Here is a 15,756-nt window from a genome sequence, read left to right as displayed (position 1 = left end):
ATGATCTTTCTTTTCATACTTTCTTCTACATTGCGTTGTTGTAAGGCAACCTGATCAAGCCTCAAATAGAAGGTTACTGGCTATTGAATATTCATAAAGCGTTTCCTTCCGGATTTCTCCTTTTCCAGCTCTATATTCACGAAATGATTCTTTCCTTTCCATATTTTGCCTCCTCTTATTTTCACGGACTTTCTTTTAGATGTTCGTTATAACTTCCTTTTCCTTTTTGTTGCCTGCGTAGCCTGTCGCATGCTTTCTTGTAATTTTCCTCCACCGTGTGTCCATGTTTTTACTGCACAAATACCTGATGACTTTGGCTGCCCACCTCTTCTTAGCCACTTTTCGTAGCCTGTCCTCAAACGATATTTTCCTCTGTGCTTGCGTGCCTCAAAGGACGACCAACCCATGTCTTCATGTACAGCTTCGCATGTTGATTTTCTATGGGCCCTAGAGCTAATCTGCTCACCGTTCTTTGGTTAATCTCTAGCCTCTATACCACGTCTGATTTCAGTACCACGTTCACATAAGTTAGTCCCGGAATTATTATACCCTTCCAGAATCCTCGTATTGCTTCGTGTCTGTTGTATCCCCATGCTTCATTATGGCCGCGTTCATCTTTCCTTTCCCTTTGAGGTGTTCTTCACATCAATTCACACCCCCAGATACTCGTACTTCTCTAGGCGAGGCATTCAATGCCCCTGTATTGATACGATTCCAGTCCAGATATCACTAACTATCCTAACGCCTGATTTTTCAACACTGAATTCTACTCCAATGTTTTTTGCTTCGTATCCATATATCTCTGAGAGGAGTTATAAGCTCGTTTTGGCGTCCGGCGTCCATGAGCGTCCTCTATTTTTGTAAACACGGTGTTTGTAGTCGCAGCTAAAGGCTGAGAGTAAAGTAGTGTGAGCAATATTGACCGTTTTTTGTTTCGAGAATATTCGCTAACTGCTGAGAATTGTGATTTCATCGAGGCTTATTAGGACAATAAGCGGTATCAGTGGAGTCACTCAAGGGTTTTTCGAAAGGTATTCTGATTTCTTACAGCCGCTGGCTGTACTAAGTTGTTCCTGGAAAGAAAAATCCTCCATCCTCACGCTTCTCAAGCTTCTCAAAATTTCTTCATGAAAGGGTGTGCTCTGTCTGCCGTGGATGTGGTTTCCTTCTTTGCCACGCTCGACACTATCAACGCTCGTGTTTTCGGCTACCTGAGGGAAAAATAAAAGTAAACAATCGGCTTGAATCAATTTACTGCTTTATTTTTTACTCTAGGAAGTTTCATGACCCGTCTTCACTTGAAGGGCTTAATACGCAGCACTGAATTCAGCCGTAAAAGGCTGCCTCTTGCGGCAGTATGCATTTGTGCCAAATATTCATAATGATGTTGATAGTTTTCTTCGCTATTTTTGCCGATAGTGGTGTAAGTAACTTCCAAAATAACGCGTTGAACAACCAATGACAACAACTCCACTATTATTTGGGAAACAAATGCAGTTCACAACGAGAGTAAGGATCCAACTTTACCTCACTGACGCTCAGTCAATGTGGCCTTCCACGCCGCTGCGCTGACCATGTAGTGCTTTGCGCTTCGTAACAATCTAACTCCATGCAATATGCAGCACAAAACCTGCTACAAGCTCTTGGCTTTTGCTGTTCCAAGAGCACACACCTCTTCGGCACTCCAGAGTGTGCACTGATTCGTAAAATAGTGCTGCGAACGCGCCACATGCGTTTCAGGCCAGGTCGCGCACGTCTGTTCTGTATTTGTACATCATGCATTTCAGCGCGCGTCTGTTCTGTATTTGGGCATCATGCATTTCAGAATTTTTATGTATTATGCAAACCCAATCAGAGAGCCTCGAAACCTTCCAGGTTTTCATTTAAGTGCAGTCATATGCTGATATCAATCGCAACAAGGCTGCAGGTCAACATCCTAATGTGAGGATGTGTTGCATCTTCTCTCCTACTTTGGTCCTCGTTTTTGGCGCTAACTTCATCATGAATGAGATTCAACTCGCCCAACTTTCCAGCTTACTACTTCAGAATAAAGTCACAACCAACAAAGAAACGCACAGGTGAGGTGCAACGGCTCTCATTGTGCATATACGACAGGAGCAGTTGCACCTGCTCTGATTGCAGAATGTCTCATTGCAGATGGTCTAAGCTAGTGTTTCTACTTCAACAGATCTTATTCTTAGGCCACTTGGTTACACACATTGACAAAAGTGTTATAGCGCATATTGACGAGGACACAAGACAGGGACAGCACATAGCGCTTTGTATGCCAGCTTCTGTATACAGGGTGCTTCACCAAAGACTGCACAATTTTTAAAAATAGGCTTTTTCAGGTGGAAAAGCGCCTTTTTCGGCATAGCGTTGCCAGCAGTGTAGTACACAGAATGCAGCTAAGACGTGATAACTAACAGACTAGTTAACTGATTTTGAATTGCTAACTTTCAACTATTACTCTTAGGCTCTTAATTATTGAGAGGCCTGTAGCCCACCGTAAGTAATATCCATATTAGTTCTTAGAATTTTGAAAACGCGGTTACCCTCGGCGCTGCGGTCCAGCGAATTTTAGCTACATTGCACCAAAATACATGCGCTTTTGAGAAGCTTGCAGGCAAAGCAACCTTTCAGTGCATATAATTAATGGAAATAGCCCAAATTTGCTGGGCCGCAGCGCCGAGTGTAACCGCGTTTTCTAAATTTTAGAAATTTATATGGATATCAGTTACATTGGGCTACAAGCCTCTCAATAATTAAGGAGCCTAGTACTAATAGTTAAAAGTTAATTACCCAATATTAGTTAAGCAGCCTACTAGTTAGCACGTTTTAGTCGTTTTCTGATGTACTACAGCCCTGAAAACGCTGTGCCGAAAAAAACACTATTGTAACTCAAAAACCCTATTTTTTAAAGTAGTGTAAAATCTTAGTTGTGACACCCTGTATATACCTCCATGCTGTGAATAAAATTCAGCTAAAAGTTAGCACGGTGTGCTGTTACTGTCTCACATGCCGGTCAGTTTGTGCTATAACACGTTTTTCTGCTTCACTTCGCGTGGGTTCAGTACTTCTGTACCCATACTTTCACCCAAAATGAATAGATTAATGAATGCTTAAATCCGCTCTAACAGTGTGGGTGCTTTTCTTTTTGTTCCGGCAAGGGCTCAGGTTCACTAGATATGCACAAAAATTACCCTCTTATTAGGGATTGATTATAATAACTAGATTTTCGAGTCAATCTTAACTACAACCCTCTGGACCTTTCAATCTATAACAGATAATGCGATAGCACTATAGTAGCATCCGACATCAAAAATCTTTATTGAGCCTTCTCTGCGCGTTACTTCGACCACAACCACCTCTAGCCCTACCATAGACAAGTACCAAGCATCATAGTGCGCGAGCACAACTCGCCCACACCCTGCAGGTACTCTACGTACGCCAACCGCTGCTCTCTTTATGCCCCTCTTACCCTGCGCGGTAGCACCCAGTTTTTGGTCAGTAATGTACACTAGCATACTATGACTGGGCTCTGGCAGAAAACTAAAGAAGTCATCCTCTGGATAGGTTGCAGATCACTTGCGGTCTCCACTGTTACCTTCCCAACCCGACAAGGAGCATGACCTTTCTTCCATCAACGGATACGGGTCGGAAGGTACCTTCAACTTGGAACGGCAATCCTGCGCCATTGTCACGATCACAAACCCTAGAAAGTTTTTTACACTCCAAGAGCTCCGTCGCATCTCTTCCCTCCGGTGTGAGAAAAACGATGAAACGGATGGCGTTGGATGGTTATCAAGAAAATCGAGAAACCGTGTCTTTTTTTTTCCCAAAAAACAAAACTGTCTTTTGGCTCCATGCCTCTAGCCAAAATTTCATCCTGCTTTTCTAATATACCCTCCTCTCCCAGTCCTCTTCCCAAATCCATGCGTTGGTCACAGCGGATGTGCCGAAAGTATTCGGCAACATTTTTCACGGTCATGAAAAGCTTCTGTCCAAGAAGGATGGATATCTGGGCGAGTTTGCAATAATACATCGTGGGAGGGTACAGCGCGAACAAGACGAAGGACGAAGCAAGAGGACACAGCGCTCGTCTGTGTCCTCTTGCTTCGTCCTTCGTCGTGTTCGCGATGTACCCTCCCACGATGTATTCTGTCCAAGAGTCTAATTGTGCGGGTCTAAGCTCTAAGCTCTCGCAAAAATTTTTATTCTATTCTATACTTTGGACACAGTCTAATTGTGCGGGTCTAAGCTCTGCAATTAGATTTCTAGCTTTCTCAAAGTCGCACTGCATACTTCCGCATAGAAGGCGACAAATCCTGCTACCCTTTACCTCCACTTCTATCACTCGTGGCACCCTCAAGAGCCGTTCCTTCTCTCACAATTTTCAAACTGGAGGCATGACTCTATCCCGCCAACTTTAGTAGATCCCGCTTCTATCCCAGATCTTTTATATTGACGACCTCACCCTTCGGTGCACCCGTGGCTTCCCTTGGTAGGTCGACGCCCCACTGCAGCAAGACCTCGACATTATATCCCAGTTCTTGACTCGCACGGGGCTCCATCCAGCGCCCGACATGTTAGAGCCACTCCTTCTATCGCGTTTCCGTTATCAAAAATGAGTAAATAATCATATTTTACAGCAATCATCCTTCCATCGCTACTCTAGAGATAGTGCGCATTTTTGACATCATTGTGGCTAATTCCGAGCGCCCTCGTACCTCTTTATACACGATTTACACAGACTCCATGGCGGCTATTCACTCCCGTCAGCGTCGAAAAATTCGCTCCGACCTCAGAAAAGACCTAGACGAAGCACAGAATTCCGTGGCCCTGTCCCCAGAGCGTATGCGGTGGGCCCCTGGCTAAGCAGGGATTGAAAGAAATGAGGTGGCTAGACAGCTACCGGCAGTTTTCACATCCAGGCCTCTGTGATTCAGGATACCTTCGTCAAGCCCTCTAACGCAATTTCAAACGGTGGTCTACAACTAAACAACCGGCAGACGCTGCAAACCACTCAAAACCAGAACTTACCACTTCACCATCCGCTTATTTGCGTTACTCAAAGACTTATCCTTCGCAAAGTCCAAAAAAAAAAAAACACTCTTATTACGCTTGCTCGACTCTTCCTTTTCGGACTTTATTTTGACAATTCTTCCAACTGCCTTGCTCCGGGCGCAAACTTGGAACACTGTCTTCTCCTTCCCTGTCTCCCCGTCTACTACCTTAATCCCCTACTTGGAGTGACTGGCTCTCATCGGCGCAACTGGAATACCAAATCGCGTTCATCTATAATATGATTCTTTCTCTAGTCTTTGTCGTCAGTCGACACTAGCATGCCTCATGTTACTAAAATATTTAACCCTTCGACAAAACGAGACCTCGTAAGATTGATAAGAGCTGTGCAGGGGCGATACTTTAACTGCCTCTTGCACACAGGTGTGGCATTTTGCAGCTTGCAGCGCTGGATCCGCATGATTTCCTAAGGCTCTCATTTGCCTGTCCACAACACAGTTGTTGCGATTGAAAAAAATTGGTTGAAAGGAGAGACAAAGAGAAGACGGAACGACAAGGCAGGGAGGATGAACGAATGCGGTTTGCGTGCCGCAGAGATAAGACACAACACGGTAGCAAAATTTCAGAAATGGGAGATTAATAATTCTTTTTACCTGATATTCAACTTTATAACCCACTGATTCATCAAGTTCAGTAGACAATGGCGTTGATTAATCCACATAAACAGCGGACTATCATAGAAAAAAACAAAATATATTACACGAAAGCTTTGGTACTTTCGGTAATCAAGAGGCAGGAGTTATTTTCTTATGAGAAATTTTTAGTTGTGCTAAAATTATATGTAATGTTACTTGCTCAGATATAAGTCACGTCGAATTTTGCATATATGAGCACAGGCGCCAAACGAAATACCCAATGTGCTTGCAGCAGGTTGACTAGTATAAAACGCGTTTTATTCTGTTTCTGGCGTTCACCAGAAAAATGAAAGTATTCTTCAATACCCACTACCAAGTTTCTTGAGTTGTACAGTTGTAGCAAGGAGTGAAAGATTACTATACGTCCGTGCAAGTGTAGCACTGTTTTTGTCCTTCAAGAAAAAAGGTCAATTATCTGAGCCTAACGGTTGGAAACCCCAGATTTTTTTTTCGCGTAAAGTATTTTAAGCCCATTTAGAGACTGGCGTAAGCTTTTAAAAGCCTTACGCTGATTTCCTTCCTTTCTAGTAACATTTACATTGGTCGTTAAGGTTATGTAAACTATATCAAATGAACAACAATCAAAATTTACTCTACAAGACTGGTTGTTTTCACATGAACACACAACGACAGAAACAACACTTCACTATGCACTGTTGGAGCCAAACTAAACACCAACAGAATAATTCAAACTGGTAAACAAAAAGCATAAAAATAGTAAACAGAGGACAAAAAAATAGAATACAAACACGCTTTGTGATAACATTTGAAAAGTGGTCGCTGCGCTCTAGAACTGATAATTAACCTCATAAACATTTTTCCTTGCTCAACTAAAATTTTCTCATTTTCCTGTCGGTGATGCAATTGTTCCGTTCTCGTTCTATTTGAAGCCGATCATTAGTAATCAAATCTGCACGCAGTTGCTCTCATGGACGGCCTAGTGTACATATACAAGACACATGGGCCTACTGTGAGTGTTGCCTAAATGAAAAATAACTTGGAATAAATACAACAGCACTCATCCTCAGCGATAATTGTTGGTTGGCTGTCATTGAGTTTCCTCTCACGTACCCACGTAGGCACGTGCGCGCACGCACGCACGCGCGCGCACACACACACACACACACACACACACACACACACACACACACACACACACACACACACACACACACACACACACACACACACACACACACACACACACACACACACACACACACACACACACACACACACACACACACGTGCGCGCACGCGTCATGCAGTTTTCATATAGCAAATTATTTGTTCGGTTTGAGGAGGAGGGGTTACCTTCCTCTCTTCCCCCCTTTATGCTTACGCTTTCGAAACCTACGCTGGTATTTTAACCGCTCCTGCGCCTTTACCTCGTGCACTCTATATCCACCTATTGCTGCTCTGCGAATGTTGCTTCTCTGCACAAAACTATTGCTAAGCTAGAAGCCAACTTGTCAGGAGATGTAAAGTGGTCGGGGTGGGTGACGGCGAACTTGCACGGCGGCTCTAGTCTGGCGCAACAAGGAATCTGTCATTCGCTAATGCGAAAATAAAGGAGCTTTATCAAACAAAAGTTACAGTACAATGAGGAGGACGCCGTCAACATGCCAGAAAGTTGCAGTTTAGGAAAAACAAAGAGACACTAAAATAAAACTTCACGGAATGTTTGCGAAATGAAAAAGCGCAAATATGATTGATGGGCCAGCATGGTGAGAGCCATTAGGAAAGGATGCCAGAACATATTCTTACTCGTGCGTTTTTTTGCTATTTTACATTACTTAACATATTAGTCTAAGTATCGGTTCCACATAACAAGCTTATTCCAACTAATTTACTGTGTCATCTGGTGCAGCGCCCCCGTTTTGAAGTCGAGTGAATAATAATAATAAAAAAATGCTGTGGTAAGGTGCCGCCATCTGGCGAATTCACTTCGAAAGAGGTGCGCACTACACTAGCCAATTTGAAATTCACAGCTGTAATGGTTTTTCGCAAGACGTGTAAAAAAAAGCTACTTTATCGGGTACCTGCATTCATAGGCGCCACTTCCAAGTTTCGTTCTATCGTATGTGCAGCCATTCATTGGACTGATTTCATCCTATATAGAGTATCACGCAGACGACGTTTTCAAACCGACGCGAGGTCTCACCGTTGTAGCATGTCTAAACTTGTTGCGGTAGAGCATTAAAGCTTCATAGGTGGCTAGTGAATCTATTGCGAAACGAAAGACTTGAGAAAAACAATGCTGAACGGGCGTATAACACGTATGCGGAGTGAGCGCCGGCGAGAGTAACAGAAGTGCGGCTGCGCAAGACACGGGCCGAACGCGGGTTTCCGAGCAGCGACGGCCGGACGCGCCGGAGCCCGGAGTTCTGAGCCGACCAGCCCAGCCCGGCTGCGCGGCCAAGCGTTGTGCCGGCGGCGTGCTCGGCCGCGCGTCCATAAAGCGCGGGCCGCGCCGCCCGTGGAGCGGCGCCACAATCCGGCGTCGCGCGCTACCGGCGCAAGATGGCGCTGAGGCTGACGTCACGCTGGGGCTCGCGCGTCGCCTAGGCGACCGTAAACTGGGTCCGGAGCGTCGATTGGCGGCGGCTGTGCCCGTGCGAGCGCTCATTACCATAGAGCTGCGGAAAGCCGCCTGCCCGGCTTCAGGGTGCTGTCGTCGCCTGTGCTCTCCGGCGAGTCCAGCGGCGTGTGTTGCCCAGCGCCGCCCACCGCGGGATCGCGCCCAGGAGCCCTGACCGCAGCTTGAGCCATGGGCTGCGCTATGAGTGCCGAGGAGCGGGCGGCGCTCGCCCGCAGCAAGCAGATCGAGAAAAACCTCAAGGAGGACGGCATCCAGGCCGCCAAAGACATCAAGCTTCTGCTCCTCGGTGAGTGGCTTTTCCGCCTTGCCGCGCTGCCCGACAGTGTAGCTTTCCCTCAGTGCACGCGCGGTGGCCCCCCGATCCGCCCCGGACCGTGCCTCGAGGCTCTGTCCTGGTGCGTCTCGACGGGCCGCGGCCTGCCAGGGGTTTGCCGACACCGGGTCCCAGCATGATTAGGCTTAACGCACGTCATGGCGTCCATTATGGCAGTAGGGCAGTCATGGCGGCGCGCCTTCGAGCCGCCCTGTGCCCGCGCACGCTCACGGCAAACCCCTTTTTCCAGGTGCGGGGGAGTCCGGCAAGAGCACCATCGTCAAGCAAATGAAGTGAGTTGGCTCCGCCGGCCTGTGCACGCGGCCGCCGGGGACGCGTGGCGGTCGAGCCCGGCCGCCCTCCCCTGCGGCCGACCCGGGATCCCTCTCTCTCTTTCGTGACGCACGCGGCCCCACATGATCGATAAACACGACGCCGCCATCTTCCGCTCGGAGCCAGGCATGGCGCCCCGTGCCTCGCCCAGACACACGCGGCCACCCTGCACGCTTGCCACCCGACTGGGGCTGTGGCTCCGTGGGCCCAGCCGACGACGGCGAGCCGGCGTCGCTCCTCCGTGCCACCAGTCACGCCCTCCGCGCTTTGCACTGCGCTACCCCCGTGTAGGCTTGCTGGCAGCTTGTACGCCGGCCGCCTTGGCCACCTCGGTTGACAAGTGGCTTTGCGTACGCGCTGACCGCAGTGCACGCGCTAGTAATCTCAGTGGGTGCGAGTGACCGCGCTGCCACGACGTCCCATCGGAACAGTGGTGTAAGATTTCCCGTGGGAGCATTCAGAGCACTCGTAGGCCGTGGCTACTGCGATTCGCCCTTACAGAGAGGCTCACCAGAAAGCGGAGTGCGAGAACTTTCTGTGGTGCGTGGAAAGAACTCGCGCGGTGCATTCTTGTCGAGTCTGCGAGAAGGAAAGGAAACGTGAATGCAGCCTAACGCGATCGGGCTGACGAGCCGGCGTTCCTTTGAGTGTTCTCCTTTCTCGCATTGGGAAGGAAGGGAGCGATTCACTTTCCTGCAAGGGAGTAAGCAGGTGGAAAAGTATGTCTGGTTCACTACTTTCACGTTCACTGAACTAAAGCCGTGGGGGAGAACAGCATGCTCAAGGATCCGGCTTCATAATCGTCTGAAGACGAAAGCTCAAGATAAAGCACTTACGCCATTACCATATCGGCAGCATCTCGGTGCAAAATAATCGCACTAGGAACGCCCAAAGGCTCCCACTCAAGCTTTCACGAGAATTAAGCAGCTTTAGGGAGAGTTAGGCAGACAGTTTTCCACGTGCTCGTCGCATAGAAATACGTCGAGACAGCTTCGTTCTTATGCAAGGGTGGGTACGTAAACATCAACGACTTCAGTGAGCTCTGAGGTTCGGTCTCTTTCAAACAGATCAAAAAAAGCAAAGAGGGAGACGTGCGTTTATCAAAAACTAGCTACATTTGCTAATAACGCCATTTATAAACTTGTTGAGTGCCGGTAAATGACGCAAAAGAAAGACATTTTGTCTTGGGCCACTACTACTTATTACCATGGTGTGTGTGCATACATCTGTATTCTCAGCCTTTACCCGAGCTTGTTACAGCCTCTCACAGCCTTTCACACGTCCAGTTATAGTATTTTTTTTAAACAGCATGGTGCCGCCAGTAAGAATTAAGTAAGCGTGATGACTGTTTCGAAGTCGTGCGTTGTTTATACCCGTTACTTGAAAGCGTTGTCTTCAGAAAGTAGTAAGCATAAGACACACAGCATGCTCAAAAGGTCGCATACCGCGAAAAAGCTTCCTTACACAATCTGCGTTGGACAAAGCCTTCCATACTTCTTGCGTGACAAAAAGCGGAAGATGCGTCATCATAAAGGACGCGCTTCGATCGCGTTCGCGCTACACCCGAGCCGGTCGCTGTATAACAATGACGCAGTCGGAGAAAGCTCCCGGACAGTGGCACTCTACTATAATAAACAGAGTGGTGAATAAACATACGATAGATGCTAGTGGTGACAAAATAAATCGCGTAATAGTTTTACTGTTTGATATCAGCGCATAGATTAAAAATAGAATGGTAGCAGTCGGAGGCTCCCAGAAAATTTAAAAGATGTAGCGTTATCAGTGATAAAATTTCATTATAATATGCTTTGCTTTACGTTGAAGCTGTTCCCACTGTGCGGATTCTCTAGGGAGTATCCATCTCAGGCAGTGATTCAGACATTTCAGACCGCTCACACCCTTTGCCTAGATGCCTTGTTTTTGTGTGTTTCGGTCAGCTCGTACTGCGTTGAAGAGGTGGAAGGCGCCTGTTAGGCTGTAATATACGTTGAAAAGGTAGAATGCGCTTGATAGGCTGCAATATAAACAAACATGGCTGCTGAAATTATCGGGGTCAGTGAACTATATGTTTGTGAAAATGCTCCATTTGGATACAATGTAGTCACGCTTTATAGCCTGAGAAAATGTAGGAGGATATTGCAACAGTGAACAGACGGCCGTGAGTTTGTGCAGAAGTCATCCTGAATCGGAGCTCATGTCGTGTTCCTTCTTTTCGCGCGCAAGCCTTCTGCGGCTAGTGAGCTGTCGTGGCCAAACATCGTGCACCGGCATGCACTTCCTGGTAGCTGACTGCGAAGCGTGCCTTGTCTGCACTGGCGGTGCAGACAAAGCCCGCGATGGCGAACTCTAATGACAGATGAAGTGCACCTTGCTTCTCTCTCCGTTATCGTCTTCATTACACTCGTGTCTGTGCGTTTTCGGCGTGCCGCAGCAGCACACGTTAAATATCACAACCTGCTGCGAAGAAGAAACGAAGGGGGTGTAAAAAGTCGCTCTCCGCGAGGCTGTTGTTCATTACGAAGAGCTATCTCTGCAGCCTGTTCTCGAAATTCCTTCGGAGACACTAATATGCCAATGAGGCGGCTCCCATATGGCCACTTTAACGGAGGCATGTCCGGCGCTCGTTTTGCGAGTCACCTGCTTTTTTTGTGCGTGTCTTGAAAATACTCATAACTTCCACAACTCCGTGCACTTGCACCACTAAGCATCCTTACGTTCTTTTACTGGTGTTTCATTCGGTTTGACCTCCAGCAGCGGCGCACCAAGAGCAGTTTCCTTCCCAGCTGTGCGCTGCCTTGCTAGGTGACGCAAGCGCTTCAAACGGCAGCAAGCACATGAGAGAGGCTGAGGGATAGAAATCTGCCGGTTCGTGCTACATGTGTCTGCACTTTGTTATCTATATACTCAGCACCAAGGATGATGGGAAAAGAGGCACGACAGGGGAGAGATAATGACGACGCTGCAGTACAAGTTCTACATATGGAGTCGAACTCACAGCATATTCATTACGTTCGCAATTCTGTTAAGATAAACTGCGCATAAGGTGCGCACGTTGTTACTGTACATAAAATAGGCTAGTTTGTTATATTGAGTTTCACATACGCGTCTTGCGTAAAGTATTCGGAGTGTGTAAAACGCGCACGCAGATACATTACAGTAACCTGCATACTTAACAAAAAACGCGCAAACCACGAATATTTCTATTACAACGATTCACGCATGATCTCATCTGCACACTCCTCATGCACATAATGTTCACACTCAAATACTTTTTCCATGCGTATAATAGCTTTATACTAAGCACACTGAGGAGTATGGCCTGCAATTGCACAAAACTTGCATCCGCACAGAATACTCACGCGTAAACATTTGTGTGTGCGCGTGAATGAAGACGAAGTCAGCATACGTATGGAGCTTTTGTCGTCGGGATCCGCGTAGTTTTCGCGTCCGCGTAGGATCCGCGTAGTTTAACTGTTAATACGCTTCGCTGCTAGAGTCGGTGGCAAAGTTTAGATTCCGGGCTACTTATTGCTAAGGGAGCAGGAAAAGCGAAAACTGCCGCGTGCTAAGTGCTTCGTGTATGTGTACGCCGCATCTGAGGTTCCACACTTGTGTTTAAAAACTATCCTGTGGCGTATTGCTACGCAGTTTTCGCAGGTCAATGTGCTTCGCTTCAAGATTAAGGCTCAAATGTCCATTATGATAATCGTCAATGACGCTCAACTTTCGCCGGCAATGAATGGTGGTGCGGACGGGGTTAAAAAGCAGGCCACTTGGTTGCGTTCGTTTGCTGCCCACCTGAGTGTTTTCGGGTCGCCCTTTCCGGCTGAGGTGCCCTCACGACGCCTTTTTTCGCCATAAGTCGTCTGTCCACTCCGTCAAACTGTGCTACCTGCAAGAAAAAAGGCGTGTGACTTAGTCCTCAGTCGAACAGGTGTGGATATCACAGGGGGGCTAAGAAACCTGCCAGAAGAGCAATTTGATGACCGTTCTAACGCAAATGGAAAGCATTTACATTAGCGTTTATTCCTCATCATTCTTATTCTCCACGAAAAAAATGGCGATGAAAAAGGTTGATATAAGGAATGAAGCAGCTGTAGGGTGTAACAGTCGAAATATGCCAGCAACACACAATTCACGGCAGCTATAGTGTCAGAACAATCACTTAGCCAGGTTAGGGAAAGGAAGGGGAGAGAAGAGAGACGGATTTATTGCCCTCACAGCCCCAGAACAGCATGCTCCTTCCAATTTATCACACTGAAAAGGAACCGGAGAGCTTTCTCGATGTGACATACTTTTTTTTTTTTGCTGTCTGAGGAACGTCGTTACACTTTAAGGAAGAATTACTGGCCCCCTAAACACTGATAGCAGCCGCCTTTTGGAGTGACGAACAGTATGTGCTTTCGGCGACGAAAGTCTCTTGGACGCCCTAAAGACAATAGTTTGGTTTATTGGGGTTTAACGTCCCAAAGCGACTCAGGCTATGAGGAACGCCGTGGTGAAGGGCTCCGGAAATTTCGACCACCTGGGGTTCTTTAACGCGCTCTGACATCGCACAGTACACGGGCCTCTAGAATTTCGCCTCCATCGAAATTCGGCCGTCGCGGCCGGGATCGAACCCGCGTCTTGCGGGTCAGCAGCCTAGCGCCGTAACCACTGAGCCACTGCGGCGGGGCCCCTAAAGACAATACACATACGCATAAGTTTCAAGTATGCGAATGAGCGCCTGATTTCGCTACGACACATTACAGAAGGGAACTTGGACTTTCACCTCAAGGAATGTCTCAATGACTCGGCCGATAAGCCAGCTATGCATTCAGTTCCCGTCCGCAGGGCGTTGATACATTTGTCTCCGGTATTACGGAATCTTTTGTTTCAAGTGCATGTCATCGGCTCCAAAAGCCGGTAGAGCCTCGAACACTAGTTCTGAAGCGTTCAGCTAATTGCGCTGGTACTGTGAAGAACACATTCGGTATTGTCGCTGAAGAAGTAAATAAAATTTGTCTTTTGACACTGAAGGTTTACTTTTGCTTAAAGCTTGTTTAGTTTAACAAAAAATTCATTGAATTGAGTTGGTAATGTTTGTTTTGAGCTGTTTCGCTAGATCAACTCATATAATAACGTAGAATCATGTGCTTTCTCGGTAGTATGGTTTGGTTTGGTTTATTGGAGTTTAACGTCCCAAAGCGACTCAGGCTATGAGGGACGCCGTAGTGAAGGGTTCCGGAAATTTCGACCACCTGGGGTTCTTTAACGTGCACTGACATCGCACAGTACACGGGCCTCTAGAATTTCGCCTCCATCAAAATTCAGCCGCCGCGGCCAGGATCGAACCCGCGTCTTTCGGGCAGGCAGCCGAGCGCCGTAACCACTGAGTCACCGTGGCGGGGTCTTTCTCGATAGTAATTAAGCGCGCAATTTACCGCATTTGACTTTTTATCATTTTCAGCGATGTTTACAATGTAGCTATCTATTTATAAATTCAAAGGATGGATTTTGCCCTGCGGGAGAGGGGCATCCCTTTCTTAAGAGAGTCGTTTTTCAGCACATAGCGCCAAAGCTGCAGTATCACTTTTAAGGCAATAACTGATATGCTCTGACGTTGAAAGAAGTGGTTCTTAATGCAGCCACAATTACTGCGTACCACATAGTTCTTGTTTTACAGAGCTATGCTGTCTCGTATCTGTGTCGCACTCCTCAGACAGTCCCTGTTAGTGCAGTTCATGTAGCAGACAAATGTTTACAAAAAGTAACTGTAAATTTCCCACACGTTACAGAGCAGTTTTCTCACGTTTTCTTCGCATGTAAACATGACATGAGCAAAATGTCGCTTCCTATGACGCGTTTAGAGCAGGATATTTATATTCGCTGAGACCTTCTGAAGGTTTTAAAAGTAATGCCTCGTTTTCTTTTTAGTTTTTTTTTGTATTTAGACAACCTTCAAGGACAGCAAGCACGATTAATTTCATCTTTTTTTTTTGTCACAAATCAGTTGCACGCCAACATTCAGTTCCAATTTTAGCCAATGCGGGAAAGCACACTACGAAGGTGATAAGTCAGTGACATCAGAACTGCCTCGTTGAGTTTCTACCATGAGTGCAACTCTCCTAAAATACCCTTGTATGTGTTAGCGGTTATATGTACTGCGTGTTACACAATGGTTACCCATTATGCTACGGTTCTCTGTTTAATGCACGGATCCATGATAAACAATGACCTTACATGGCAGTCACCACCGGCATTCAATTGGGCTCTTGCGTTCCGCGATATAGCCTTGGCCATATAGCTGTCCGCATAAGGCAGATTATACATGCTTTGACTGTGACGGACTGCTTCGACAAATGTGCTGAGGCATTGAGAATAGGCCAAGTAATGCTTTGTTTGCCCATGGGCTAGGAAGTCTTGAGTATTCCGATGAAAGTTTCGACCTTCTCATGTTCGATTGAGCTAACCTTGCATATTACCCTAGGATCCCGCAAAGACAGCGTTGTGGTACATGCGGGGCGCGAATGTCTCAACAATGGCACACACGTTCTAAGCCGACATTTTATAGAGAACATGCATCGCATTGCCTTCTAAGGCAATGAACAGCAGTGCCCGCGGGAACGGTGTTTGTAAATAAGTCTATTTTCTTTATAGGTTGCACGTAGCTGTTTGAAGTGCTTCCGCTCTTTGGTGCGCACCATGTTTGGGTCACAAAACCCGCGCCTTCTCTTTAGAAACAGAGGATGTCTGTTTCGCATGGGTTTTCAATCACTAGGAATACGCTGACGTAGTAGGTACACCTC

At 46.9% G+C, this 15,756-nt stretch overlaps 2 protein-coding genes across 2 annotated transcripts in view; one reads left to right on the top strand and one right to left on the bottom strand.

Annotated features, from left to right (window-relative positions):
• The window catches only part of LOC149351191 (uncharacterized), a 129,771-nt gene that overhangs the window by 66,222 nt on the left and 47,793 nt on the right, over positions 1-15,756 (bottom strand). Inside the window, exon 3 of the mRNA XM_089575591.1 lies at positions 12,767-12,860. The gene's annotated coding sequence lies outside the window, so the exon portion shown is untranslated. The remainder of the gene's footprint in view (positions 1-12,766; positions 12,861-15,756) is intronic.
• Galphao (G protein alpha o subunit) overlaps positions 8,289-15,756 on the top strand; it is a 121,773-nt gene continuing 114,305 nt past the window's right edge. The window contains exons 1-2 of the mRNA XM_089580487.1: positions 8,289-8,608; positions 8,886-8,928. Coding sequence (XP_089436613.1) covers positions 8,491-8,608; positions 8,886-8,928 — 161 coding nt within the window. The 5' untranslated portion in view covers positions 8,289-8,490. The remainder of the gene's footprint in view (positions 8,609-8,885; positions 8,929-15,756) is intronic.

Source organism: Amblyomma mixtum, chromosome 3 (genome assembly GCF_055824585.1).
Source record: "Amblyomma mixtum isolate Tamu chromosome 3, ASM5582458v1, whole genome shotgun sequence".
NCBI classification, from domain to species: domain Eukaryota; kingdom Metazoa; phylum Arthropoda; class Arachnida; order Ixodida; family Ixodidae; genus Amblyomma; species Amblyomma mixtum.
This window is presented reverse-complemented; position numbering and strand designations above follow the sequence as displayed.